This window comes from Aythya marila (assembly GCF_965140915.1).
Source record: "Aythya marila genome assembly, chromosome: 22".
Lineage (NCBI taxonomy): Eukaryota > Metazoa > Chordata > Aves > Anseriformes > Anatidae > Aythya > Aythya marila.
The window spans coordinates 478545-506300 of record NC_139063.1 but is presented as its reverse complement, the minus strand read 5'-3'; the positions used below and the strand labels follow the sequence as shown (position 1 = coordinate 506300).

At 46.1% G+C, this 27756-nt stretch overlaps 2 protein-coding genes across 2 annotated transcripts; both read right to left on the bottom strand.

Annotated features, from left to right (window-relative positions):
* Positions 1–5263: 5263 nt before the first annotated feature.
* IL22RA1 (interleukin 22 receptor subunit alpha 1) lies at positions 5264–12791 on the bottom strand. The gene is made up of 7 exons (XM_082777319.1): positions 12636–12791; positions 10005–10137; positions 9133–9314; positions 7739–7923; positions 7135–7270; positions 6779–6900; positions 5264–6396 (listed from the first exon to the last, which is right to left on the bottom strand). The coding sequence occupies exons 1-7, from the start codon at positions 12676–12678 to the stop codon at positions 5386–5388; spliced, it is 1812 nt and encodes a 603-aa protein (XP_082633445.1). The 5' UTR covers positions 12679–12791; the 3' UTR covers positions 5264–5385.
* A 2619-nt stretch (positions 12792–15410) lies between these two features.
* IFNLR1 (interferon lambda receptor 1) lies at positions 15411–20045 on the bottom strand (the record flags this gene model as incomplete). The annotated part of the gene is made up of 7 exons (XM_082777279.1): positions 19923–20045; positions 19120–19243; positions 18688–18869; positions 18117–18259; positions 17424–17580; positions 16538–16665; positions 15411–16316 (listed from the first exon to the last, which is right to left on the bottom strand). Exons 1-7 carry the CDS (start codon positions 19978–19980, stop codon positions 15411–15413), a joined length of 1698 nt encoding a protein of 565 aa, XP_082633405.1. The 5' UTR covers positions 19981–20045.
* Between the last annotated feature and the right edge of the window lie 7711 nt (positions 20046–27756).

Below are 27756 nucleotides of genomic sequence, written 5' to 3'. Positions count from 1 at the left end.
CTGATCTACAAAAGCTTACACTTTTCAATCCAAATGTATGCATTTTTTTCTGAACAGATCAATAAACAGAATAGACACTTGTGAGAAAAAAAAAATATTTTCATAAGAACAACACTGAAAAAACAGTAAAGACACTCTAAAGCAGATACAATCACAAAGCACAGTCTGTCTCTGAGGTGCAATACAAACAAAGTGATCATACAAAATAGCTGATGCTGCTATAAAGATCTTTTAAAATCTTGCTATAAACAGTAGCTTATTTACAGATAAACAAACTCACCCTGTGAAGACTACAGTGAGAGTGCCTGTCCTCATGCAAGAGAAAGGACAAAGGAGCGTTTCCTTTTCCCTGTTGACGACACTAAGAATGACTCTCCCCAAAAGAATGTTCCCCATGTTTGAGTGCCCATCCTCGAGCCTTAAATATAGCATCCTACCATGCCATCGCAGTGACAATGGGGAGACCCATGCGGGGGTTACACTGCTTGAGCCGTGCACTGCAGTGACAACTAATCACAAACTCTTTTTTGTTTGGTCAAATAATTGCCATTGCCAAATGATATAAGGAAAGACAGGTGCCTCCAAAATTCAGGCATCAGAGCATTGTATTATCCTCTGCTTCCTTAGGATAGATGTTCGCGAAGCAACTAAAATGAATAATGAATGTTTTAACCTCCTCCAGGATTTTCCCTTGGGTCAACATTGCCATTGCTGCATAATGGACTGAAATCGTTTATTTTGACATCACTTTAGTGAATGCCAACCGCAGGCAAATTATGTCAGTGTATAATTAGATCAGAGCTAACAACAGTTCATGTATTTAGGTTGGCTGTGATTATTTTATGTTCCTTTTTACAGGCAAAGGAGGGCTCAATGCTACCACAACAGTGAGCTTACACATCCAGCTGCCCACGGCAGTATCTGGGAGGCTGGAGTAGGGTAAAAGAACAGAAACTGCTGCTTTTCCATGTGTTTATGATCGGCTTGCAGTTTCAGCATTTGGAATAAACCCTTCTCAGCAACGTGAGCAGCGGGTGGTATTTTCTGTGATATCAGGAGAAAGGAAGGCTTGCAAGTAAAGCTCTGCAGCTGCAATGCCAGTTTGTTAGCCAGGTATTCTGCATCTGATTAGATGAGAGGGCAGTGCACCAGCAGTGGGCTTCGCCGAGTGGCCAGAAGGCAGTAAAGAGGATCTGTAAAAAATAACATTGCTGTATAGGGTGTAGCTGCAGGTCTTTTCAGCCCAATGCCCTGTCTCTTGACAGAGGCCTGTAGCTTTTTCTGAGCTGAGCACCCACCATGCTTTATTGCTGCTAATAGACCCATCCCTGTTAATTAGTGTAATGATTCTGGTCTTCACAAGACTTTGTGGAAACGAGTCCCAACATCACATCTGGCAAGGTTTTGAGTCACCCTGATTGTATCAGTAGGATCCACCTGTGTTTGCTTCACCATCCAAGGGAAGCAAAGCTGAACTCCAGCAGGATTGGCACTGGAACAAGGGCTTCTGTGGGAAAAGTTTATTTGGTGGCTGCCTCAGACATCCAAATAAAGCAGTAAACAGATATTCCTGGGCAGGAACAGCTGAGCACATTTTGGTATAAACGAAGCTGTCAAAACGAAGGAACACTTTTCTCATTGGTTTTTAACCATTGCACGACCATTTGGGTGCTTTCCTGAATTTGGTATTATGAGAAGAAATGGGTAATTATGGCCTGTTCTGCTTAACATTAATAATTTCTTTCATCCTTGTCATATCAACCCTCTGTTATGTGTTTTAAGGAGAAAAGACCAGTCATGCTCTCCTCATATGGAAGCTGTTTCAAACCTTTGACCGCTTTGTTACCTTTTTCTTAGAAAAATCTCTTGTCTTCATGTCTCACTTCTCTCATTGTCTCAGTCTGAAAAGACATGCATGGATGTCTTTCATCCTCTGAACCTGCAAGTGTAAGGCCACTGCTTAGCACCGAGATCCATCTGTGGTGCAGGCTCCTTCACGCAGTTCTGCTGCACCGTACCTCCCATCTCCAGCAGCAGGACTGCTTGGCCACCGTGATGCTGGAGACAAGCTGTAAGGTCTGCTCAGTCAGGGTCCTGGTGCTTTAAAAGCTGCCCCTCAACTCTGCTTCATCCCGTCTCCAGAATTTGGAGCTCCCTATTTGTTCCTTCAGCAAGGTTTTCCTCAAAGAACATGTTAAAAAATCACCCATGATTTCAGATGGTCTTCCACCAGTACAGCTCCAAAAGGCAAAACAGGTAACAGGGGAAAAAGCGAGCCTCACCCCGCAGCGACGTGTTTGCCCCCATGCAAGCTCCCCGGCGAGCTACGAGCAGGGCTTGGGGAACAGCAAAGTGACAGCTCCCAGATTTAGCTGAGAAGACAAAGAGCAACGCGAGGCTCTAGGGTTACAGCAGCCACCTGCTGCGCTGATGTCCTTGTGACAACTGGAGCTGCAGCGCTCACCTGTCATCATCGTGACATCTGCCTAGGAGCAGGCACGGTCTTTGTCCTAAGGCAGTTCTCTGTTTTGTTATCTCGGGCTATCAGCACCGCTGTCTGGAAACGTCAAGATGAATGAGGAGCAGTCTCTTGGTTGGTACAGATGGCTTGCATGGGATGACCTTTGAGACAATGTTGAAATCATGCTGCTTATCTGGAAATGTTCTTACACCGAACGAGAGGGAGATAATTAGATCCTGCTATAGGTGTTTGCTGTGATGCACTTTGAAACAAACAAGGCCATCAATTTGATTATGAAAAGCAGTGAAGTGGAAGGCAATAAGGTCAGCATGTGTTGGTGGGGGATGGATGAGCATTTTGCTTGTGCAGCTGCAGTAAAGCTAAATAGCATCAACATCTTTTTCCAAGCTTTTCCAAAAAGAAATGGTTTTAGAAAATATGATCTTCCTCTTAAATCCAAGAGGTGACTCATGAGACAAGAAGCAATCTCCTCCTGCTTAGTACAGCAAGGCCTAAAAGATAAATATTGACGTAGCCATGGTCATGGCAGGAAGTTGAGAATATTGCTGTAGGAGATCACCTCCTTACGACATGGTGCAGAGAGTGCCTCTCTTGACCACATTCCTTGCTCATACTGTAGGGGTAGAACAGATGAGGACAGGAGAGAGCTAGGCTGTGAGGCTTTAGACCATTCTGCCATACACAGCCTTTATCAACTTGTATAGTCAAAGGCAATGGAGCTTTTAAGGTATTTAAGTGCCTGAAGAAGAGACTGACATCCTGATGTGGCATACTTTGCATATTTAGGCACCTACATTAAGTCTAAAACTCCAGTCCTAGGTTTCACTGCCTTAGCTGCATGTGTCCTCTTGAGGCACCAAAATGACACGTTTGTTAAGGGCTGTGACATGATCAGGCCCTGTGGTGGGGGCTGCAGAGAGATTGGAGAAGGTTGTTAAGTAACAAATACTGTATTTTTTAGCAGTATCTTCAAATGCTCTAAGGCCCCCTTCGTTTCCACACTGTGCTGCCCATACTGACGCTGCACCGAGGATTGGGTTTCACAACACGAGCCAAAATATTGGCGTTGTGGCATTTGGTTATTCCCTGAGTAGCATCACTGGGAATGTTGTTGACACAGGATACATGGCCTACAGCAACCCTGAATAAAGGCCCTGGCATCACGGCCTTGAAATGCCGCCTCTCCAGGGGGCAGTTAGCGGGGCAGGACGGTACCGGGGCCTCACATGGCCTGGAAGCCACAGAGCTGGGCTGCTGCAACTCCTGCAACTGCTACGTTTCTCTTACCACATCCCTCATTTCATCTCTTGGCCTCATATGACATGGCCACAGTGCTTTGTTTGTTACTGATGCTGGAGTTAGGGCCTGAATCTTTACCTGTGAAGTTTGGCATTCTTACGGTTAGTTCTTTAATCCTGGGTTGAATCATCAAAACCCCTTTACTTCATAAAGCTACAGTTTATTAGCAAAATCATACCAAGAAAGTGGAATTTAACCTTTGGCCTCAGCTTCTCCAGACTGAGAAAACACCTAAGTGCACTCGTGGTGAGAACAGCTGAGTTTTTGCTTCTGGTCAGCCTTCCCCGTGCAGTGCTCAGGGAGTGCTTCCAGTGAGTACTTCCCCATACTATTCAAAACCTGGCTTATTCTTACATGTGGTTTCAGTTCTTCTGAAAACCTGAGGTCATCAGACACGTGCACTTATTCACCGCACCAGTGGAAATCGACAGGCTGAACTACACTCTCTTCTTAATGAAAAACAATTGCCATCTCTGTTCCCCAGGTAAATACCATTTAGCTTGCTTTTGGCAAAGCTGCAGCCCTAAAGGAATTTGGCTGTCAGCTTATGTTGGTTTCGCTTCATTTCAGCCCTAGAGGGGGCTGTGCTGGTAACAGAGGTAGAGGAGACCTCTGCAGTTGTAGATTCCTCTCCATCATTCACATGGAGCATGTTCCTCGCTGGTAGTGCCAGGGAAGGATGGGAGGAAGCAGCTCAACACCTCCCTGGTCTCCGTGGTAGATTACAGAGAGTAATGCACTCAGTATTCATTCAGGGTTCATGGGGCTGAACTGAGACTGGTGTAAATCCTTGTGTTCCTGCCTATGTGGAGTGTGAGCCTCGCCGCTTTGTCCCTGGGGATTTCTAAGGAAGAAGAGAATGGGGGACTATTTCATGAGAAAGAAAGCAGCAGCAGTTGAAAAATACGTCAGGGCTGGGCCAAGAGTGCATCATTCTGCTGTACAGACGAAAGTTTTCATCTTTCTACAATCATTAAAGAGCACAGCAGAATAGAGGGCATTTAGTTTCTCAGAACTGCTGCATCAGGAGCTATTACCACAGTTTCAATGACTGCTTTAAAGGCAAAGTCCATTCTATGGAAGTAGCTTTGCAAGAATCATACATGTATATCCAAGGGTAGAACACAAATATATATTTCATTTTTTTACTGTACCACATTGTTTTAATTCTTTTAGCTTTGCATACACCTGCACTTTAATTTCTTCGAAGCATGGGTATATTTTGGACCTGGCTGTTTGGTGTTGGTAAGGAACAAATACAGTTTCTATTGTGAACTTAGCCAAGATTTCAGGAAACTGAATCTGGAATTTGAACTTGAATCCTAACTCAGCTTGAAAGTAGTCCAATTCATAACCAGTCTGAAGAATATCCACAGAGTGAAGATGTACTAATTAAGTGCTAAGATACAGTATCATAGCATACCAGGGAGTAATAATATTAGTAAGGTACCAGAGCCCATGAGAGAACAATAGTGGGAACAGCTCAGTGCCCTGTTACAATACATCCGAGATTAGCTATGTTTATTTGCCTTGTACTGTTTTCAGGATATGTTACTATGTTATGTAAGCAAACAGAATCTGGATTTTGATATTATTATCTTTTCTTAATAAAATTCTGCGTTTTCATCTTCTTGATCCCACAGTACTTTCAGGTTCAGGTCTTTGAACAGTGTAGTGAGAGAAAAGCCATTACCCCGGTCTGAGATAGTGTCCTGGGACAGAACATTATCCAGTTTAGTGCAGCTAAGATCCTTTGCTGCTGTAAACTTCTGTGTTTCTTGAGTTTCTTGGAAGTAAAATTTATTTTCAGGATGTGACACTGAACCTGATGGCATCCACCACTCCGTGTTGCTCTCCCTAGGGAAACTGTTGCCAGTACTGACCGAGAGGAGGAGAGCTGCTGATGGAGATGGCAGAGATTCGTCCTCTGAAACCTGGTCCCCATCAACCGTAACCGAAGACAACAACAGCGGCAGTGCTGCTGTCTGCTGTCTATAGCATCCTCCTTGTCCCACCAAAGACAGCGCCAGCTGGGGTACGTGCACTTTATTTTCAGTCCCGTCAGTCTGCAACAGCAGCTGCTGCGTTTGCCCAGGGCTCTGCTGCACGAGAGCTGGCTCCCCCGCGTCACTGCTGCCCCACAGTGCCACGTTTGGCCTCTGTTCTTTATAACTCCAGTGGCTGCAGCTTTTGCCCAGCACCTGGTTTACAAGCTTCACAGCAGCAAAGCTATCTGGAGAAACTTCCTTTAGCACTTGGTTTGGGTGCAAATTGTTCTTGTCAATATGGTCCATGCCATCGACACACACCCCGTAGGTCAGGGGGAGGCTGGAGACGCTTTGCTCGGCTCTCTGGGGAGCGTAAGCAGGACTTGTGCTTGCCGGGCAGGGTGGCTGAGCGGGCAGCTGGGACGCCTGCACGTCAGCCTGGTGCTGGTAGGTAGCTTCTGGTGGGCAGAGGGGTCGTGGTGGCTCCAGGGCTCTGTCCAGATGCTGGCTGATCTGCGCTAACTGCACTTCAGGGATGAGAAGCGAAGGTTTGGATAAATTGATGGGCTTTATGATATGCTCCACCGTCAGTGTGAGAGGCTGGAATGATGAAATCCCTCTGAAGTCCTGTTGAAATAGACAGACAAACATGAGCTATTAACAAGAAGTCTGCGACTTTGAAGGTTTACTTTAGATTCTTAAAAAATTAAAAGCCTTGCTCTCCTTTAGGAACGATATAAACAATTTATTTCATTTATTAGAATAACAAAGATCCTTCAAATCTGCAGGCATCTTTGGCGTCTTACATTACAACTCCCTGCAAGAAATTTTCTCTATGTGTGTAAGGATGACCAAATTAAAACTGCCAGCAGTCTGCAGTGAATGCAGTGAATGCCCAGACAATGCCCTTGCATGCACATTCATCCTCCTCAGTTAGTGCTGTTTTCAGGTGCATTTGCATGGTCCTGAGTGGTTTAAAGTTCTGCTGCAATGGTTTAAGAACACTTACCAAAGACATAGGCTGTGCACTGTGCTGCTTGACATATTTATAGATCACGTAGCTAATTGCAGCAAACACCAGCCCGGCACAGAATCCGAGTGCAACAAAGCAGTAGAGAAGCCACGTGGTGTCTGGTTAGTGAGGGAAAGAACAAAGTGAAAATGTAGCTTCAGAGCATTGGGTTGGAAAAAATGCATGGCATCATCTAAATGATCTCATAGGATTCGATTTTTAAATTAGGAAACTTTGCATTGGTTCAGAATGTTTAGTAAGGACATGATATTTAGCACCAGCTAAAAACTGGCCTCTTTTGTGCACCCAGTAGCCTAGGTAGACTTTTAGCTGAGCAGAGTTAACAGCCTCACCTGGTAGAGTTTTCACCCGAAATCCTTGGGATTTGCTGCTTCTCTCACGGAGGTATATGTACACTGTTCCATTATATTCCGTGTCTGGGTCCAAGTTGATAACTTCAAATTCTTTGTTGTGCTCATTCTTTATCCACTATTTAAAATAAAGGAAAATGCTACATTTTAGAAAGATAAAATACATACAATTTCCTCAACTCAGATTGCAGAATTCAGCATATTTAAGTTACTAATAGCGTGCTACAGGACCGTAATAATTCTGTATATATGGAATTCTAAATACACAATTTCCTTTCTACTATTACTGCATTTAGTTTTTGCATTTCACTTCATTCATACTTGAACTATGTCACTTTATTTTTCCGTCACTGTCAGCTTTACTTTTTGTTACTGATACTATAATGTGGTGGACTTTAGTTTCATTTCCAAAATTTTAGAGGAATGCTTAAAGTTCCTCTTGTCTGCTGAAAGTCAAAGACACAGTTTCTTTCCCTTGTGCATCAGAAATCTCCTCTATCATGTACCAGTTCTGATGTCCTTCTCCACGTTATGCAAAATGTGATTTACAAAAGTCAGTGGCTAGTGGCCTGAGGTTGTACTTTACCTTTTGGTGTGTCCGTTGGTTGAACAGTGTTAAGTGATAATCAACAGGACCAGATTTGCTATAAATGTCCTCTATGGTTAGCTGGTGGCCATCCTCACCTCTCAGCGGAGTATAGGGGGGCCGTATAAGAAACTTTATGGACCGTACATAAGGAATATACTCTAATTCTGGTGCTCCAATAACAGCTAGAAAAGACAGAACAGGAAGTGTCAATTGTTAAGATTAAAGCTAATATGTTATCAGAGTGTTTTATACACATCTTATGCACACAGCAGACTGACTGTAAATGATTATGCCTGTGTATAATCAAAAAAGTATTTGGGCTGCATTTTGTTGACCACAGAAAAATCAGGAAAAGGGGGATAATGCCTTTCCTCAGGGTTCTGCCCCGTTTAGCCAGTGTTTGTCTCTAGAAATTCCTTCCTCAGGCTTTTCCTTAGGACCCTGCTCGCACTGTTTCTGTGTTGGTTCCTTTTCCTGCACAGAAGCATCCTCCCTCGTGTGTTTGTGTTGAGCTGAGTGTGGGATCCCACCACAGGGCACTCAGCTAAGTGCTACCTACGTTCCTATTCCCATCCTGCTTCAGATTTTGCCTTTAGAGCAGTTCAGGTCTTGGGTGTTGAAACTTATCTTCAGTGAAGGGTATGCACAACGCAGAACACAGAGGTTTAACACAATCCATATTTAAAAGCAGCACTCAGTACTCCTTCAAGTAGCTTAAAATAGTCAAAAGAATGGCTTTGGGGAATAGGGTCACCTCACGAGGAGCATTAAAGCTTATGCTGCAATGCGAAGTGAATGTTTTGTGATCAAAGCAACTACGTGGCTCTTTCATGGCTTATTTCATGCAAAGATCTGAAGGCTCTTCATAGCCACTGACTGCTAATGCCACCCTGAATTATTCTTGACAAGTATTCAGTACACAGAGCAAGCAAGCGGACGTCCAGAGGGTGTGGTGTTTGTGGTGCAGCTCACTTGGGGCTGGGAGCACCGAGCATCAGTTGGTCTGGCTGCTTATCCTGGTGTGCTGGAGTTCACATTTCCTAGCTCCTATGGCTGCATTACTGGCTGTCCTCAGGTTGCCCATCACGTCTCTTACTAAGTTCCTGCCTGTCTTCAACCTTAAGAGCAGTTCTTCCTTCTAGCACATCTGGCTTTTCCCCTTCTCTAATTGTACTCTGCGTCAGACCTCAGGGCTGGCCCTGCCCATTTGCTCACTTGTCTCTTTGCCCAACAGCAAGCCTTCTTCAGGACTGGAAAGCTTTCACTCCCATCCTAGCAAGCACAGAGTCTCGCAATACTAAAATTAGAGGAAACACTGTCCTAAACATCAGTGAGACTAGAGATGAATCCCCAACAAGCAGGATGTAGTAGATTTCAGCAGAGGTACATACTCTCTTTTCTGGGTTCAAATCTTTCTGAGCGCACCCAGCTGGAGGAGCAGTAGTTCTGGCCAGCGGCCCTCACCCTGGCGTAGTAGTGCTCGGTGAAGTTTTCTGTTTCACGAGTGAGATTGCAGAAAGGCTGTGTGATGTTCTGGCACTCACGCTTGTTAAGCCAGACTTTCTCTCCATACCTTAGACAGGACAAAATAGCTTTTAGTCTGATTGGTATAGCAGATGCAATACAATCCTCTGGAATGATATAGACAGGCTGCTTTGCCAACTACTAGTAGATTTTAAAGTAATTATTGTGATTAACAAGTGGCTGGGAATGAAATGGCAGAGAAACCTCCCCTGGCCTATAGCCCTTAATCCATTCCCACTGGTGTTTCTGTGTGGATAAGGCTTTGAGGAAGTGCAGCTCCTTTCAAGGCGCACACAAGAGTGTCCTTCAGTCGGTGACTCCGGGGTTTTTTGCTCGGTCTGGCACTGAATGACTGCATGCAAATTCATTGCTGACTTCGCAAACTACCCAAATGCAACAAAGCTATTGTGTAGCACTGGTCTGATTTCTTTTAGCTCTAGTGACTGACCCGGAGGAAGGCAATTGCTATTACCTGTATTTACAGGTGAGGAAACTGCAGAATAGAGAGAAGTTGCTGAGACAAAGCTCTGTAGTGGAGTAAAACGGGCAAGCCATGGTGTAAAAGTATTTGCTTAACTAAGCATCATCCACCAGTTTAAATAATCCTGTCCTTTACTGAGTTCTTGCCTAAGCAGAACCATTTCCACGAAAGCAAGACAAGCAGCAGAAACAGCAAAATCTACTCAGAACAGTGGCTGCAAGAACAACAGAATTCCAAAAAGAAGCAAATTTCACATACTGCTTATACTGGACATCATATACTGTGCCAGGGGGAATGTCTGCTTCAGTTTCCCATGTCAGGATGTTCTCAAAGTTTGTAGAAGAAAATGCTGCACGTTTCAGACATGATGACCTCTCTGTAGTCGCAATGCCTAGGGTAGCAAAGAAACTGGTATTAAAATGCATATTCTGGCATCTCAGCCCTCAGGTGAGCATGGATCCAGCACTGCTCAGCCATTTGGTGAACAGAATCATATCACAGAATGGCTTGGGTTGGAAGGGACCTCAAAGGTCATCCAGTTCCAAACCCCCTGCCATAGGGCAGGGATGCCACCCACTAGATCAGGTTGCCCAGGGCCTCATCCAACCTGGTCTTGAACGCCTCCAGGGATGGGGCAGCCACAACCTCTCTGGGAAACCTGTTCCAGTGCCTCATTGCCCTCTGAGTGAAGAATCTCCTCCTAATCTCTGGTCTAAATCTCCCATCTTTTAGTTTAAAACCATTCTCCTTTGTCCAGCCATTATCTGATTGAGTAAAGAGTCGCTCTCCATCTTTTTTATAAGGCCCCTTTAAGTGTTGAAAGGTCGCAGTGAGGACCCTGGAGCCTTCCCTTCTGCAGGCTGAACAGCAGGCATGCCACTTCCAGGTCGCTAGAGAGGGGCTGCAGAGCAGAAGCTTGAACAGAACAGGAACTCAGATCACGCACACATCACCATGTAGGCTTTGCAGATTGTTGACTCATCCCAAAGGAATCTATGTCAGGAATTTTTACAGAAGGGCCTCAAAAACTAAGACTCAGAAAGAGAATCCAGGATTTTCTTATCAGGTTTCTTTTAAAGCAGTTAAATGGCTAGAAAACTAGGAACAATAACCTGTTTCCAAGCTAGATTCAAATCTGTGAATGCCACCACTTCTGCCCAGACTCAGGGAAGTAGTGTGTTTAGATCAGTCTCATATCACTGCAGATGTGATGGCCATTAGCCGCTCATGGTCCATGTTTTATGGGATGGAGACTGCCTGTGCAGAGTGACACTCGACAGACCTGAGACCTGGACTCTGATCTGGGTGTGCCAGGGTGAGGGCAAACAGCTCCTGGCTCCCTGCAGACCAAGTTGCGTGCCTCTTCCCACGGAGGATGGGCTCTAGATTTACGAAGCTGAAATGTCCCTTGCCCTGGCAAACATGCCCTTGTTTGGGGATGTTTGAGCAGAACACCACCATGATCCACCTGCAGCAACCTGGCTATGAGCAGCTGCTGCAGTGTCCTGGAGATTTCGGGGTCCCTCCTGTAACCAGAACACATGGTGCCACATTTCCTCAAGGCTGATTCACAGGACCTTGGGCAGTAACCTTCAGAATCTATGAGCTCTGTAAATCTGAATTATAGACACGTCCTCAAAGTTATGCAGTTTATACATTACTTTTAACCCTTGCTTTGCAGTACTGATAAACTCCTTGAACTAATGGAGCTTCAGCCTGCTCTTGTTGGAAATGAACAGTCCAGTTACTGTTCTTGTAAACAGACACACACAATCAATGCAACCCCACTGAAAAAAACTGTGATAAACAGGTAGAAGTAGCAGCATTTTACAGATGGGAAAATTTAGGACCAGACTGGGGGGGACTTGGACAAGATTGCACTGAACAGTTGTGGTAGAGCAGGGACTAAAATATGCCAGTCCCTGGATCTTCCCCAAGCTTTCCCTCCAGCTGCTTCAATGGAGAACTGTGTGGCAGCAGTTTGACCTATTGTGCTGTACAGGAGGAGAATTAGTCAGAAAGACACAGATCCAGTTATCAGTCTTGTTGGGTAAGGCATTTTGGCAGGGAAGCAACACAGAAATAGGCTCAGGTCTACTCCAAATGCTAGCTGAGCACAGCCTCCTCCTTTGGCGGCACAAAGCGGGTGGGTTTCCCTGTCTGGTCACCTTGAGACCGAGTCACCAGTACCCCGATCGTATCAGATGTAGGAAATCTCCATCTTCCCACCTTTATCCATACTAAAACATGGTTATGCAAACCAGTGTAACACAAGCACAATCAGCATGGGCAGGAAGAACCATGATATTTTGGTGTGAAAGTCCCCCTGCTTCAGAAGTTTCTGTAGGCACCTTCCCTACTGTGTAAGGTCATAGACACATACTCAGAAAAGCAGAGCAGAAGCAGATGAATGCTAAGGTTCCCTGCTGAGAAGCTGTCATTCGAAAACATAGCAAGTTTATGCTTGATTCACCCAGGAGTGGGTTTGCCACATTTGGTTTAGGATTGAATGGCTTTTAGGGATATATTATTTGTTTGTACCCCTTTTAAAATTAGGGCTGATTGTGTGTATCTGTGTAAGACACAGGGGGTGATCCAAAATCCCCTGAAGTCAGAGAATATCCTTTACTTCTGTAGGATTTGGGTTGCATTAAGCCAGTGGCAAACACTTTGGATTGAGGGAATCATTTCTTCTCCCTACTAATCCTTAAAGCACTGAGCACACCAACAATACTTTGAAAATATTAAAAGGAAAGAGCTTTTGAACAACCTCAAACAACAGCTCATTCTCTAGGTCTTGTTTCAGGGCAAATGACTGAGCTGCTTCCCATACTACATGCCCAAACTGAAACACCCGCGGTCAGTGATAGGAAAGAAGTCAGAACTTACCGACCACTGAACACACAGCCAAGACGATCAGAAATTTCTTCATGAATAGCTAAGCAAGCCGGGCTGGGAGAACAGGCAGTGGATCCTGTGTGCAGATGAATCACCTTTTACAACAGCTAAATTCTTGCTTGTGAGGCTGAGTTGGATTTGTTGCCCAGTAACAGGCTGCGGAGCTGCTATCCCGCCTGCATTCTCATCTGAGATCACCAGCTGAAGACCTGTGCGCATGTGTAAGCACAGGAGAGAGAACAGCAGAGTGACAACAGGAACACCTCACCCCCTCTGAGTATACACACCTAACTGTACAAAGGTGCACGAGCCAGAGGCTTAGAAAATCCCCGGGTTTTTCTTGAAAGAGAGCCAAATGCCATTTTCCTGATAAAGAGCTTCCTGCCTAAAAGCCCTCACTGAGGTTTCTCAGTTTTGGGGTTTGCTTTTCTGGTTGGATAGCTTTGACTGTTTGGAACTCTAGAAGTTAATATTTAGTGCCGTGCTCATAGCTGATTTTATAACTGCTGCAAACAACACACCTATTTCCTCAAGAAATACCTTTGGGTATTTTGTTAAAATGAGAGTCAGGCAGATCATTAGTTTTTAAGCTCTTCTATTGTTCGTGCTGGGCATGGGTGGGAGCCAACTGACTAACGCTCAGCCCTGGGCAGAGCACAGGCTCCTCAGGTGTGCCAGGGCCTGCGCACTGCCAGGTGGCTGCAGAGGTTCTTCACGTGGTGAAGGAAAGGGGAGGTGACCTTTCTGCAGCAGGAGCATATCTGACCCCAGTTGCTTCATAGCTTTTCTCAGAGGCAGTTGTAGACCTACAGTTAATTTTAGTGGCTGCTTAGATGAGCAATGGTCAGATTTTTGGAGGACTGGATCATATCTCTTGATGAGAATGGAGAGCTTTCCTTGTCACACAGCTACAGGCACTAAGCAGGATGGAGGATACAGAATGACTGCTTGAGCAGAGGTGGCTCTGGCTGCCCCTCGTCCCTTTCCAGTGGAAAGCAGGTCTCAAGCCCTGGCAAAAGATCTAGGAGTGGGATGCTGCCCCCACCAGTACAGCTCTCCTGCCTGCAGCCTTCTCCCCAGCTTCCATCCTGAGAAGACCTGGACAAGACCAAGAATTGGTCACGGGCCCTGTTTGCAGAGCTGTGACATGTCCAAATCATTTTGTAGAGGTTACACAACTTCTGAGCTTCCTGGAAACCAAAGCCTAGGGGGTTTTCTTGATTGCACAAGAAAATGGGTGGTAATTATATTTGGATGATCTATCTCTTTCTAAATTGACAGGAGGCATTACAGTACAGGATGTACCTAAGGATACTCTGGGAGAAATGGGTAAGAAAAAGAAGTAGAATTCTAGTTGATTAATCTTTTCTACCACCTCCATTTTTTTTTTTAATTTGGGATCTTAGTGTGTCTTGCTTTCCTCTTCAAAGCAGTACCCAACACCTCATATAACCCCCTACCTCTTTCTGATGTTGTTCTCCCAATTCTCTCAAGATGTCAATATTAATAGCCCCAATCAACACCTTTCCCTCATCTGAGACAACTCTCTCTGAATGCAGAGAATGGCTATTGTGTGACTCCCTCTTTCTGTAAATGCTTTGTTTTCCTCCTTTTACTGGGGAAAAAAATGGGAAAATATGTTTCTGTGGGATGTGAAGGGTGCACATGAAAAATACTCTGCAAAAGTCAGTATCAATGTCAAGAGTGGTCCTGTCCCTCCTGTGACTTTTGTAGGTGGACTTCCTATTTGATTCTTTGCTTACAGAGACAGCCACGCTCCTGGTCGTTCAGTGACCAAGATAGAGACCTAGCCAAGAAGTTTCACAGAACTTCACTCGGACAAAAGCAGTAGAAATGGGATGCCCATGATGGGGTCCTGCTTTCAAATATGCTTTTCAAGATGAGCTGCAGTCACCCTTTGCAGTTCTGGGAAACATAAACACACATACACACAGTTATCTATGAAAATATTATTTCCTCTGCATGCAGCAGCTCTCATTCTGCACAGCAGGGGCAATCAGTACGTATATATACATTTGTATAAAAAAGCAAAATAAATAAACAAACATGCTGCACATTTCTCACTTTGACTTCAGTTCACTCCACTGAAACATAGAAGGTGATCTCTGTAGATTGAGAGGGAGATCTTTTCATCCCATAAAAAGCAAAGGTTGCTAAATGTCTCTGTAAGGTGCTTCCAGCCAAGCAGGAGTGCAGTTTTGCCATTATACAGAAGCAAATGTGATGTTCGGTGTTTTCATCCTGGTTCAAACCAACATGCGGGCACAACACGCTGCATTTTCAGAACCCATCTGATGGTTTCACACAGGGTTATGTTTTTGCCATCTCAGAAATATTTTTGCCTTTCACAACTCACATGTAAAAGTTATCTTGCTCTCAAGTGAGCACAAGGCACTGTGTGTTAGCTGCGTGATAGCTCCATGAGGTACCACACATGCCTCACTCTGGCTGGGTTCAGATAGCGTGCCTTGTGCCATGGTTTCAATGCTGTCTCACATCTGTCTTGTACAGAGGCACGGGGAATGTCCATTAGTTACGTTGCAGTAAAAATACACCTCCTCTGTCCCTAAAGCCGTATCCTTGATAGGCCAGACATCAATAGAAAAAATTCCATGTAGACAAATAAATAAATAAATAAACACAGCACTGACAGTTATTTGTCCTTGCTCTTGTCTAGGTACCCTTGCCCAGGTATCTAGAGTTCTCTACCACTTTCCAGGCACACCACAGAACTTCAGGGGTACTCTAGCTTCTTCCCATGTAATGTGTGTGCTGATAGCCTTTTAATTTAAACTCTTGATTATATTTTCCCTCCATATTTGAAGTTCCAAATGCATCACTTAGTACTGTGGATGCAGGAGGTGTCCCTTCTATAAAATGATCGCTGTCACAGTCACTTGCAATACCTTCATCTTCTGCCACCTGTAAGGTCTGAAAGCAGATGAGTTGCTCCATGCTGGGATCCACACTGAGCTGTGACTTCTCCCTGACCTGGACGGGCAGATCAGCTAGCGGTTTCTGGTGACACATGGTGACGTGCTGATGCTTCCTGTGCAGGCACTGCTCGTCAGCAGGAAGGCTGGCACAAATCCTGTTCAGCGGTGTTTGGAGGGGGGTCATTTCCAGGCAGTCCTCCGGGTCTGTGTCATGCTGTCCGTGTTCCTCGGGACCTGGGAATCTCACGTCAGTGAGGGATATTCTTCCCAAAGAGGAGCTGTGAGGAAGTGCCTTTTCACTTCCATGGGATCCTGAGGTGTCCACTTCATTCTGTCTCACTGGAAAGAAAGAGAAACCCGAGGCCGTGAAGTCCAGCACAGATCCGCTGTCCACAGAGAGACCGCCAGATGTGGAGTCCATGCCTGTTTCTGGCCCAGCAGTTCTGGACGGCTGGTACTTCAGACATCGCTTTGGAAAGTGACGCATTTCAGTGTATGGGATGAAAGTCCTGCTGTCTTCTTCATCTTCCTCCTCCTCTTCTGATGATGATGACGACAAGAAAGAAGTCATACATGGTAGGTTGTTTCTTGGTGACGTTCTGTTTTTCTTCCCTTGTGACACTGGCTGCTCTGTGCAGGTCAGAGAGTCCACGAGGAACTGCTCACGGAGCTCACAGTGAAAGGGTGGTCCAGCAACTTTATAATTAGATAAATCCTACCAGGGAAAAGAAACAAGACAGATCAGAGAGTTGGTGGTGCTTTTAAAAGAGAAGTTTGGACATAGGATATGCCAGAACCAAAGCTGCCTTATAACGATATTTCTGAATGCAGAACTGAGAAATGTGGCACACATGCAGCTCCTCCACTCCTCCCCAGCCACCCTCCGAAAATCAGCCAGACATCAAGTCGGGCGGCAGCCCAGCCTCTGGGCCGTACCAAAGCACGAGGCAGCTTCTTGTGCTTAGCGTCTTGTTTCAGCAGCCAGGCGATGAAGACACTTGCCAGAAGGACAGGGAAAACAAACACGGGGATCATGGCAGAGTATGGGAGCTTCCATTCCACTGCTGAAAAAGAGCAAAATAATCTCCTTTATTCTTTGTTATTTTTTTCTTTTTTTTTTTTTTTCTTTCAACATAAACAGGCTGAGTCTAATTTTTTACCAGAGCATGCTATCAAAAGTAGCTTCATTTTCTCCATAATCTCTGAGGAGAAACTGGTTATTTCACTAAGGTCAGAGCTTTGGATGCTGGACCCTGTAGATCACTTCTGGCATCATCTTCATAACAATGTTACTAAGTTTTTTTTTCAGTTGATAACATTTTAAGCAAATTAAAGTGATGGTAAATTTAAATAATGGGCTCTTATTCTTAGCTTTTCTTTTAGAAGTCTCAGAAAATGTTATGGCTTGAGAGCCTTATTTTACAAATTAAGATAACAGATTTGCCTAAGACCAGCCTCTAAGCCAGAGTCACAGATAGAAATGAATGTTGATACCAGCCAGTGCCTTACTTAGAGCAGGTCAAAAATGAGACTTTATTAACTTTTTTTTTTTTTTTTTTTAGGAGAAATTTGATAATTCCCAAAATTTCAGCGTGACCATAACTCGAGTATAATATTTCAAGATTTTCTGGAAATACATTAAAGGTGGAATTTTTTAATGAAAACATTTCTATAGAAAGCAGTCACCTTTCACCAGAAAATCCAACCAATCTGTTTAACTGGAAGGCTTTGTTGTTGTTGTTGAAAAGCTAGATTTGATGGAAATCTTTGACTTAGCCCTACTCCCATTTGACATCTTAACACATCCTTCCTTGGGACATACCTTTACGGTTTAAAACCATGCACACTGGTTGGGAGAATTTGCTGTACTTGAAGCCAATGCTTTGGAAGGAGGATCTGGCACTCAAGCAGTAGTTGCCTCTAAGCGCAGTGGTGTCGATAGTCACTGTATTCTTCCTAAAGATACTTTCGTATTGCTTCTGTTTAGAAACAAAAAGAACAGATGGTTAGAAAGATGATTCTTTCATTATTCAGATGCTGCTTCTCTACTTTTTGAGCCTATGATTCTCTTCATCATACTGCATGGCTCCAGTGGTTAGGTGTGTGGAGTGGCACTTGCTACAAAAAGCAAGCATCTCTCCTAGGCCTTATGGTTTCTTGGGTGGGATTTCAGGTGGGTTATGTTCTTTGCTGCCACAGCTACACTGTTAGCAGTACCTGAACTAGCTGTTTTAAACCTCAGATATTTCTCTATTATGCTGACTGTGGTGTAGCCTCACCATCACATTTTCTCTGATAAAAATAGGAATAGAATAAGAGAGGGAGTTACTGATAAAATAAGGATGCCGACTGTAATGCACTCATTTCTTCTCTGGCTTTAGTTTGACTCTGGTTTGACCATTTCAGTTTCTCTAGGCCCTGGATCCAGTCACTCTCTGCCTAGTATTTTGCAGCCATTTCAATTCAGCTGGGCATCATTCCTCCACTTCATCTAAGAAATGCCACTTCTACTGACCTTGTCTTCAGATCCAGCTTCCCAAAGGTTCAAGTCATACATCCAGGAGAAACTCTCCACACAGGTGGCCAAAGGGAAGGTGGCATTCACATGGAGTACATTCTCCTGTACGTTCACATTTAGCACTGGGGGAGCCAGTTCCACTGTAAATGATCAATCAGACATAAGAATAGTGCTTGCTTACATCATAATTTCACAGAAGTAATATTTTATGTGATTGATCTAAACTTCTAGCTAATATCCTGTGATGGACATGAAGGAAGAAAGAAGGCAAAGGAATACCTTTTTTAAAAAAATTGATTTAATATACCCCTGCTGGTGCTGTCTTTCCACTGTGGAGAGCTTGAAACCAGCTTGTTTACCTACAGCACTGATGAAACAAATTCTGATACCTGCTACAAACTATTTTCAAATCATTGTGGCTTGTTGTTTGTGCACTCTCAAATCTGGTATTCATAAAGCTGCCTCTTACTCTTTGTCTTTCTTCTGTATGTGGTTTAACTGATTTGCTCAAGCAAGCACTGTTGTTGGGGTGTCCTTTCAGCCAGGCTGTAACCCAACAGGCACTCACCATCCAAATAGTATTCCTTGAATTGGGATTCTACCCATGGCGACTGGAGTTTTCCAGAAATAGCTTTCACTCGAGCCCGGAATTTAATGAAGAAGTTTGGAAGTACACAAGTCAGGTTGCAAGAGGTACTGTGGATATTTTTACAATGACGAACCTTTATCCATTTGTCCATGCGTTCCTGGCTAAAAGAAGAAACAAACATCACAATATTAAGCATGCTGTTTTGTTGTACTTCATAGAGCAAGAGAAGGAAGTGTTTTGCAGGAAAGACACCAAATCTTGCTCAGAGTTCAGAGTTTCCAGACAGATAAGGATTGGTTTTGGTGAAAGAATGCAGTCAGATCACTGATAGTAATGCCATTGCTAAACGTACATCCACAGATGTTTGCATCGTGCCATACTTTCGATGAGACATCCTCGATAAGCACTTACCTTTCATACCTCACAGTGTATGCCACATCTGGTGGAGATCCTTCTCCTGGAGTCCATGTCAAAATCATGTCAAAATCTTTTGACAGTAATGTAACATTCTGAGGAGGGGGAAGCTGAATATGACCTAATTGAAAGGGACAATTATGTAATGATTAAGCAGGGCTCTGGGGATAGGAAATATCACCTGTTTTTGATCAAGGTGCTTTCAAAATTGTTCTAAGCAGCTCAATTAATTTTTAACTGTAAACTGGTTTTGGAAACAGGTATGTCTGTGTCGTAGTTGTGTTTTCCTCATCTCTCATAAAATGTCTTCATCGCAACAGCTTTCAGAATTAGGACCTAAGTGTGGGAAACCCATCCAATTCTATAATTTTAGCAGCTTCTCCCATGGTCTCACCATGGTCTCCCTGCGATCCAGTTTACAACCCCACAAGTTCCAGCCTGACTCCCTTGTGCTCCCACCTCCGAGCCCCTAGACGAGGCAGACACAACTGGGTCACAGCACTCAGGCCCAGTTCTCTCAAGGCAGACTGTACCACAAGTACAGCAAGATGCAGCACGCAGGCTTGCCAGTGTGCTTTCTGGCACTAATTGTTTGCGGCAGGTAAATACATCGCTACTCTTCAACTAGACGTGTTCTGTAGACAGATTTTGAAACGCCATTTCTTTACAGCAGAATATTTTACTTGATGTGGGTCATTCCCACTCTCACTGCTTAAAACTTCTCTGTGTATGTCTTTCCTCTGACAAGCAAAGCCCCATAGCATGGCGAAATGCAAGTAACAAAGCCAGCAGTACTGTACCTCTCGGCTGCCACAGGAAGCACAGTGCTGCCAGGACTCTGATCCTCCAAGCAGACATGCTGAAGCAGAACTTTTCCACTTGTAATATATTTCTTTTCTTGCTACCTTTTCATCATCTTTTTTCCTGTATTAAGTTGTATGACTTGTGGAAGAGCATGTAGTTAATTAACTGCACCGAAGCACGCAGCCTTACTTCCTGGTACAACCCACGTACAGGACTGCACAGTGAGCCAAGAAGGGAGCAGGGGTGAAGCTGCTTTTGATGAAAGCAAAAATGTCGTAAAGATTGTGGTACAACGCCCTCCCGTGTAACTTACCTGATCTCTTTGTCACAGGCTGTGTGCAAAAGGAACACGGTGCTAGCCTTCTCTTGTGAGGCACTTCATAAGAAAATTGACCTTTGGAATTTGCTTGTTTGGCCATCAAATATTAATAGAAATCAAATAAGGTTTTATTGCACAAAATATCTGATAATAACCTAGCAATAATAAAAACAGTAAGCAGTAGTGTGTGATACTATGTTAGTCTTGTGTTTATAAGAAGCCAAGGATTTTCTCTCAATTTATGTTATGAGTTTAAGATTATTTTTTACAAGTTATAGATTTACTCCGCTTTACAGTGGGGAAAGCAAAGTGCAGAACTGGGGCAGGGATCTGCCCCATACACAGTATGGGGGAACGAAAGGATGAGGATCCCTTTGATAAAGGCTGTGTTTTGTTGGATGCCAGTGCTGCTGTCGTTTTACTTCAGTTATCACTTATCAATTATTTGTCATCACCCCCAAATTATCAGTCAAGATCAGGACCAGTTGTCAGGACTGTGCCAACACACAGATGGTTCTTGGCCCCTGCACTTCCAAATCGATGAGCCTGTCCGCTGCTGACCTTGGCATTTGCAGCTATGAAACTCTTGAGGTATTTGTATTTTCAACAACTCCTTTAAACTCCAGAGCTCTCCTGGAGCAAAGCTGAGTTCCTAAGTTGCTGCCGGTGCAGCCTCATACATCTTCCCCTAGCAAAGTCATGGAGACAGCAGTTTTGTTCGGTGCATGTCAGAAACACAGCAGGAGAGGTCCTGGTACAGCTGTGAGCTACGCCACTGAGTGCAGTGTGTGCAGGGCCATGTACTTGGACATGCTGTGCTGCTGCATCCTGTGAGCAGTGAGAGCAGGGAAACAGCCCGACCACGTGTGCTGTTTGGTTAGCCAGACTGCTCCCCTGCTGTTCGCATCACAGCCACCTCCAGGCCTGTGCTGTGGGGAAAGGAAAGGAAAAATGATATTACTGCACAGAAAATAACACCAGCACAGAGAAGATGGGCTTTTCTGGGTCTTCCCCAGATGGGAGGCTCACCAAGCCCAGCAGGTGGCCTCATGCCATCCCCTGTGGCTGTCTGGTTCTGGGTACTATGTGGGAGAGCGGCTGATGGAGCTGGGGTTTGTACTGGTGGAAGCTTGTATATTTACCAGGGAGGAATCAAATGCCTCATTTCCCCGAGCACACTATGATTCAAGCCATAGGAGGAGACCCTGCTACAAGTTTCTTTGATCACAACTTTCTCCAAAAATCTGTTTCTTCATAGCACAGGCCTCTGCAACTGTAGTTTTCTTGTTCATTGGCTCTTTTGCTACCTCTGTTTAATTTATATGAAATTTCTCTTTCTCGCACATACACACAAAACCCTACAACACTGGCAGCCTCCCTCTTTTCTCTTTTCTTTTCTTTTCTTTTCTTTTCTTTTCTTTTCTTTTCTTTTCTTTTCTTTTCTTTTCTTTTCTTTTCTTTTCTTTTCTTTTCTTTTCTTTTCTTTTCTTTTCTTTTCTTCTCTTCTCTTCTCTTCTCTTCTCTTCTCTTCTCTTCTCTTCTCTTCTCTTCTCTTCTCTTCTCTTCTCTTCTCTTCTCTTCTCTTTTCTTTTCTTTTCTTTTCTTTTCTTTTCTTTTTCTTTTTCTTTTTCTTTTTCTACCTGTTGATGTTTTGTGCACATGATGCATACATTAATTTAGTCTTTGCCTATGGCCTGTATTTTGAGGTGTGTTCTTGCTGTTCAACTACCTAGTCCATAAAGAAACGTTTCCCACTTACCTTTATGGAAGAATGGTAGTTCCCAAATTCCAGTGAAACATTTTGCATAGGAATTTGCTGATCAATAGGAGAGGAAGATTTGCAAATGTGTTTCATCAAGGCAGACTTCTGCTGGCACCCTGAAGGATTTCCCCTGCTGGCGACTTGCCTGGTTATATTTTTGGCAGGTGGGTATCCAGGCTTCTGCGGCTTTCAGTATCTCCTGCCCAGAGAAGGGGGTTCTGGCTCCTTTTCCTTTCCTGGGGAATTCTGAAATGTTTGGGTTTTGCTCTGAACTGGAGTGAATGCAAATTTAAGATAGCAAAATACTGCATAGTGCAGATGAAACATTGCTCTCCTGATTTCTGAGGCCAGATCCCCTGCGCATTCATTGCAGGAGAGCTGCAGTGGGAGTGCCTTTGCAGTTTTTGCCTTATCCTTGCCACTCCACCTCCATCCACACCACATTTCGGACAGAGGTAGTGGAGTCCTTGTCACTGGCAGTTTTTTATGGTGATTCAGGTCGAGTTTGGTAATGAAGCTGGGGAGCAGACCCTGGTTGTTGAGGACTCTCACGGGGATCCTTGCCACATGCAGGGCCCACAGTCCAGCAGCGTGTGCTGTGTGCAGGACCCGCAGGGTGGCACCTGGGGGTCTGTGCCCCTCCGGAGTCCTCAGAAGGAGGGGATGCTTTTCCTACCATCACAGACACCCGGCTGGGAAATAGATTGCACGAGGTTACCTACATCTCAGTTTACTACAGGGCTTGGCTAGTTTAGGAGGAAAAACAAAGGCAAAGTGTCTGGAGGGTCCAAGCTCTGCTCGCCTCCAGCACCACGACCCAGCGCGCCCCCCCCGCTCCCTGCAGCAGCCGAACAAACGGGGGGCGACCCGGGGCCGGCCCCGCTCCGGGGGGTGCCTGCCCTGAGACCGGGGCTGTCTGTCGCGACAGGTCTCGTGTCGCGGGGGGGCCGTGCCGCGAGGTGTCGCTGCCTCTCAGCTCCGCGCCGCAGTGGCACCACGGGAACCCCAGCCGCTGATCCGTACGCGAAAATGAACGAACATTTCTCAACCACAGCTTAGAGGAGGGAGCAGACGGTGACCTGCCACCACTCGCAGCACACCTGACATTTCTGAGGTGCTCGCACATTTCCAGCACCACCACGCTGAAGGACTGGGGGAATGTTTTCAGTATTTCTTCAAACACGAACCAACCTTCTGAGCAGCTTCTGCATGGTGTCTTCTCCGGTTGATTTTGTTTCTTTCTGAAATATTCTTCTCTTCCAGCTGTCATTGCCTTGTGCTAGGTGAGAGCACTCAGGCTAGGAGAATGTTGCCAGCAGGGAGGTGCGGTTGTCACAGACACGCTGGACACTGGAAATCTCAGGCAATCTGAGTGACATTTCCCTGTAGTTCTTGGTGGGTGATTTGACAAATTTTTCAAGAGAACATGATCCAGATAAAAATTATTTTAAAAGGAGATTTTGGCTGAGAACCTGGTAAATGGGTGACTAAGACCTTTAGTCATTCAGACTCAAAGCTCTTTAAATGGTCTTTTCCTTTCCTGCTGTTTAATTAACGTCTCTGCTTCGCTCAGGGCGTGATGCTGCAAACACTGCTGGCAGCGCCTCCTGTCTGCGCTGCTCCTGCGGCTGAGCTCCCTGCTCGTGGCTTATGGAGCAGCCCTTGCCCCACATGGCATTTCTTCGTTTGCAGCTGAGGTGCTGGCACCTCGCTCCCTCTGACAGCATCCAGCTCTTTGGCAGTTCTGCAGGAGGCTCTGCAGCAAAGGCGTTCAAAGCATCAGGAGCACGAGGCATGGGAACAGCCCCAGCCCCCCCCGAGCGGCTGCAGCTGTGGCTTTGGCGTGGGGTGCACGGCACAGTCTGAGAGAAGGAGAGATGTGAAGTGGCAGCCAGAGACTGTCAATGGCAAGGAGCTCTAGCAGCAAGCCTGGTCCTGTCTTTATTGAGCTAGCTGGGTGAACTTGAACCTTCTCGCTCATCCCTGGAAAACCTTTTTGTTGAATGCTCAGCTCTGACCTGGAACTGGGGATACTTGAACTTCTGCAGCTCAGGAAGTGTTTTCCTTTCTGTGCTTAGAAAGAACGATTTGCTATTGGTAATTAAGAGGTTAAAAAGTCCACAAGGCTGAGCAATGCCAAATAATAGAATGCAGCAGTGTCCCCCTGACCCAGACAGGCATCTGGGGAACCTGTCATCAGGAGAAAATAAGAGAATGGGCTTGATTTGTTTTTTAACCCAAGTCTGAAAAGACTTAGATTGAAAAGCAAAAGCAAAAACAAAACCTTAAAATGTTCCCCATACAAGTGCTATGAATCATTTCATGATTTTTTTTTTTCCTAGGGCAGGGTTTTTAAAGGAACTAAGGGCCTTTCCTGTACACAGTAGCCAGAGCTGACAGAGCTCCAGATACAAGGCTTACAAGCACCTGACAGTCTGTTCCTGCAGGGTAAGGGGAGTACAGTGATCCTGTGATGAGCTGGACCCTGTAGGCCAACCCTTGTGTAAATCCTGGACTCGTGTCCCAGCCCATTACACTGCCGTACTGCAGTGGGTACTAGGGGAGGTCAGGCAAGGCCTCGGGAGCTGCCTAAGGAGAGCGCTGCCGCAGACCTGCGGAGGCAGCAGTAGTGCTGGGCCAGCAGGCCGCCCTCCCGTGTAAGCCTCGATGCCGTTAGCGCTGCAGTCGGGCAGAACGGATGCTGCGGTGGCACCGAGGGAGGAGACAACTTCAGAGTGGTCCCAGCAAAATGCAGGAGCTCAGGCTGGATGGGCCAGTGCTGATCTGGGGGAAAGTGGGGGCTTCACCCGCACCGCTTGGGAGGGAAGCTGCCCAAACCATGCTTGGTTTCAGACGGGTCTTCCCCTGTTTCAGAGAGAGATGGTAAGGTGTGTGCCTGTACCCGGAGGGAACAACCTTCCCCTCATCTCTTTTCCTGTAGCAGGGATCTTGTCCATCCTACCTGCTTTGTCATCTAGCAGGTGCAAATCTGCAGAGATTATTTTCTTCCTCAGCAAAGAGGAGCCTCTGCTGAGTAAGGCAAAACCCCTGTGCTCACGGAGTGAAATCATTCTCTCCAACAGGTTTGTTTGTTTGTTCACAGCAAATGAACACGCAGAAGAGTCTCGGGTGCATGTTTAAGGAATGTCAAGAGGGGTTTGCCCTCTCCTGTAGCAGCGGTTACTCATGCTGCAGCTCTGAGCTGACTTTGTCGTTACCTTCCCTGTGACCTGCTTTTTGTTTGCAGCCCTGTGGTGTGCAAACACAGTGCTGCTTTACTGAAACACTCCTGTCACAACCCTCCCTGGGCAGCTGTGTAACATTAAAGGCAACCACTTGCCTCTTGAGCAAGTGCAGCAGTTCTGTCAGGTGCCAGTCCGCTGATCGCCCACGTCCTGCAGCGACTGGCAGGGGCAACGGCTCATCCCTGTCCCCTTGGTTGGACCTGGTGCTACTCTTCTGCCACAGGTGCCTTCAACAGAGCAGTTACGTGGATCTCAGTTAAAGTCCAAACTACAATAAACTTATTTTGGGCCCCAGCCTGAAGTCAGACAGACCTCTCCCATCCTTTCTGCCTCCCTGAGCAGTGGGGCAGCGGTGTGGGATGATGCTGTTAGCCAGTGGACTCGAGTCAATAGACTTTTATGCTTCTTCTCTTGTGTTTCTTGAAACCTGTCCTTTCCCCTTTACAGTGCCTTTTTATTCATGCTGAAAGCAGTTAGGGAGCTTGCCTGGACATGCAGTAACGGCGAAACTCCAGTGCACACAGAGTAAAACATGTGCTAGCCCACAAGGTGCAGATATAACAACACGGGAACCTCCTGGGGGCACCGTGCCTCCCGAAACCCCTAGCTCTCACCGATCAGCGTGGGAAAAGTGGTGGGGACCCTGCATGTTCCAACAGAGAGAGAGACTTAATTCTGGCAACCTGTCTGTTGTACTCTCTGAGCCAAACTGTGCTCTTGGGGGTCATCCCACAGGCTTCAGAGCTTGTCCCTCTTTGGGAGCATTTCCTTACTGTGTGCCGTGATGGCACCCTGCCTAATTTGAGAGGTTTCTCTGTGGGCTCAGGACGGCAGGATGCCAGTACATTGGCCCTGGTTGTGAAACTCTTCCCCTGCCTGGCAGGGGGATGCAGGGATCTATCTCTACGTAGCCCTTTCAAGCAGGAAATACAAAAGTCTTGTGTATTTCACCTAGGAGAAGAGTGAGTGCACATGCTGGGTGGGGGAATATGACATGGGGAAGTTGTGTATGTTCTGTGTCTCTGACTTGAACACCATCAGAAGGTGAGCTGGGGCAGAAGGGGATGTGCAGGAGTCCGAGGAGCACGGTGCCGTGAGAGGTGCCCTCTTCTGCGAGATGCTCCCCTGCAGCCATGAGTGGCAGCAGCTGCGCTTCCTGGTGGGGAGGGAGCCGCTGTTTGAATGTTTGCAATGTTTTGCATTGCAGTATTTGGATGCCAAAGCTATACAGTGCCGTAAAAGTTAATTAGCCAGATAACTAATTAAAGACTTCTCCCTTTTATTGTTGCCAACTTGCAATTCAGAAAGGGGCTTGTGTCAAAGTAGATGCAACCACACACCCCAGTGAAAGAAGCGATAAAGCATTGAAGATCCAATTAACCATTCGGGGGACTGGTGCGGGAAAACCCCATCCCTGTCTGGGGGGAAGAAGTGTCCCAGTCACATGCAGGGCCAGCACAACTGACCTGGCTTTGAATACCTCTCTGGGGAGGCTGCTGCTGTGCAGGGAGGCTTACAGGCTGCAACTGTGTGCAGGACAGGATTTCCAGGTGCCAACAGGCACTGTGGCGGTGGAAGGGTCCCTGGAAGGGTGACATCCTCAGGGACCAAATCAGATCTCCACAGCAAAGGTCTGGGATGTGTGCTGGCAGGGCTGTGAGCTGAGGGAGGGTGTGCGGGAGGCTGTGAGGACATGAGATAGGCTCTGGTGCTGGCTGCACTGCTGTCCAAGAGGGACCTGCCTGCCGAGGGCTGCCCCTGGAGCGGGCGAGGATCTCAGCAGGTGTGCAATGTCTGGGCCTGTCACCTTTCCACGGGTCACTGCAGAGGAGATTTGTGACATCTTTTTGTTAAACCAAACCGAACATCAACAGCAACACGACGTCAATCAAACCAGGCAGCTTTACAGCGGTGTAAGGGTGTGCTTCCCATCGCCCAGCAGTGTCCTGCGCGGCCAGTCCCTGGGGTCACTTTGGCCCAGGGGGACACACAGCGAGCAGGTGGAGGGTGGAAGACCCACGGTGAGGTTCAGGCTCTCTGCACTGGCCACCAGCCAGGAGACGTGCTGTAACTCAGTGGCACTGGGCCCAGAATTTCCAGGAGGGCTGAGCTCCTGTCTGAGATCCGGACAGGGGCCCACATTTCCACCAGCGCTTCACACGTGCTGGGTGCACACAGGGTCTGGGCTCTTGTGAAATCCCAGCCTGGCTGAGGGTGGCTGAGTGTTTGAAATTCCACCAAGCTGCCCAGCCCTCCCTCCCCTCTGAAAAAGAGGGGAATTGAGCAATTTCAGCCAGCGTTCCTTGTCTGCGGAGCTCACGTACTCTGCAGAGCGGGCTCACAGAGGATGATGCTGGTTTCACCCAGCAAGCTGCTGCCTTGCAGAGAGGGGCAGGGAGCAGGGAGTGTTTTAAGACTCGTAGTTCTGATGACATGACTGCTGAGATCAGTCCCCCAGAACACATTTACACCAGATGAGGATCTGGCCAGAGTCCCGATACTGG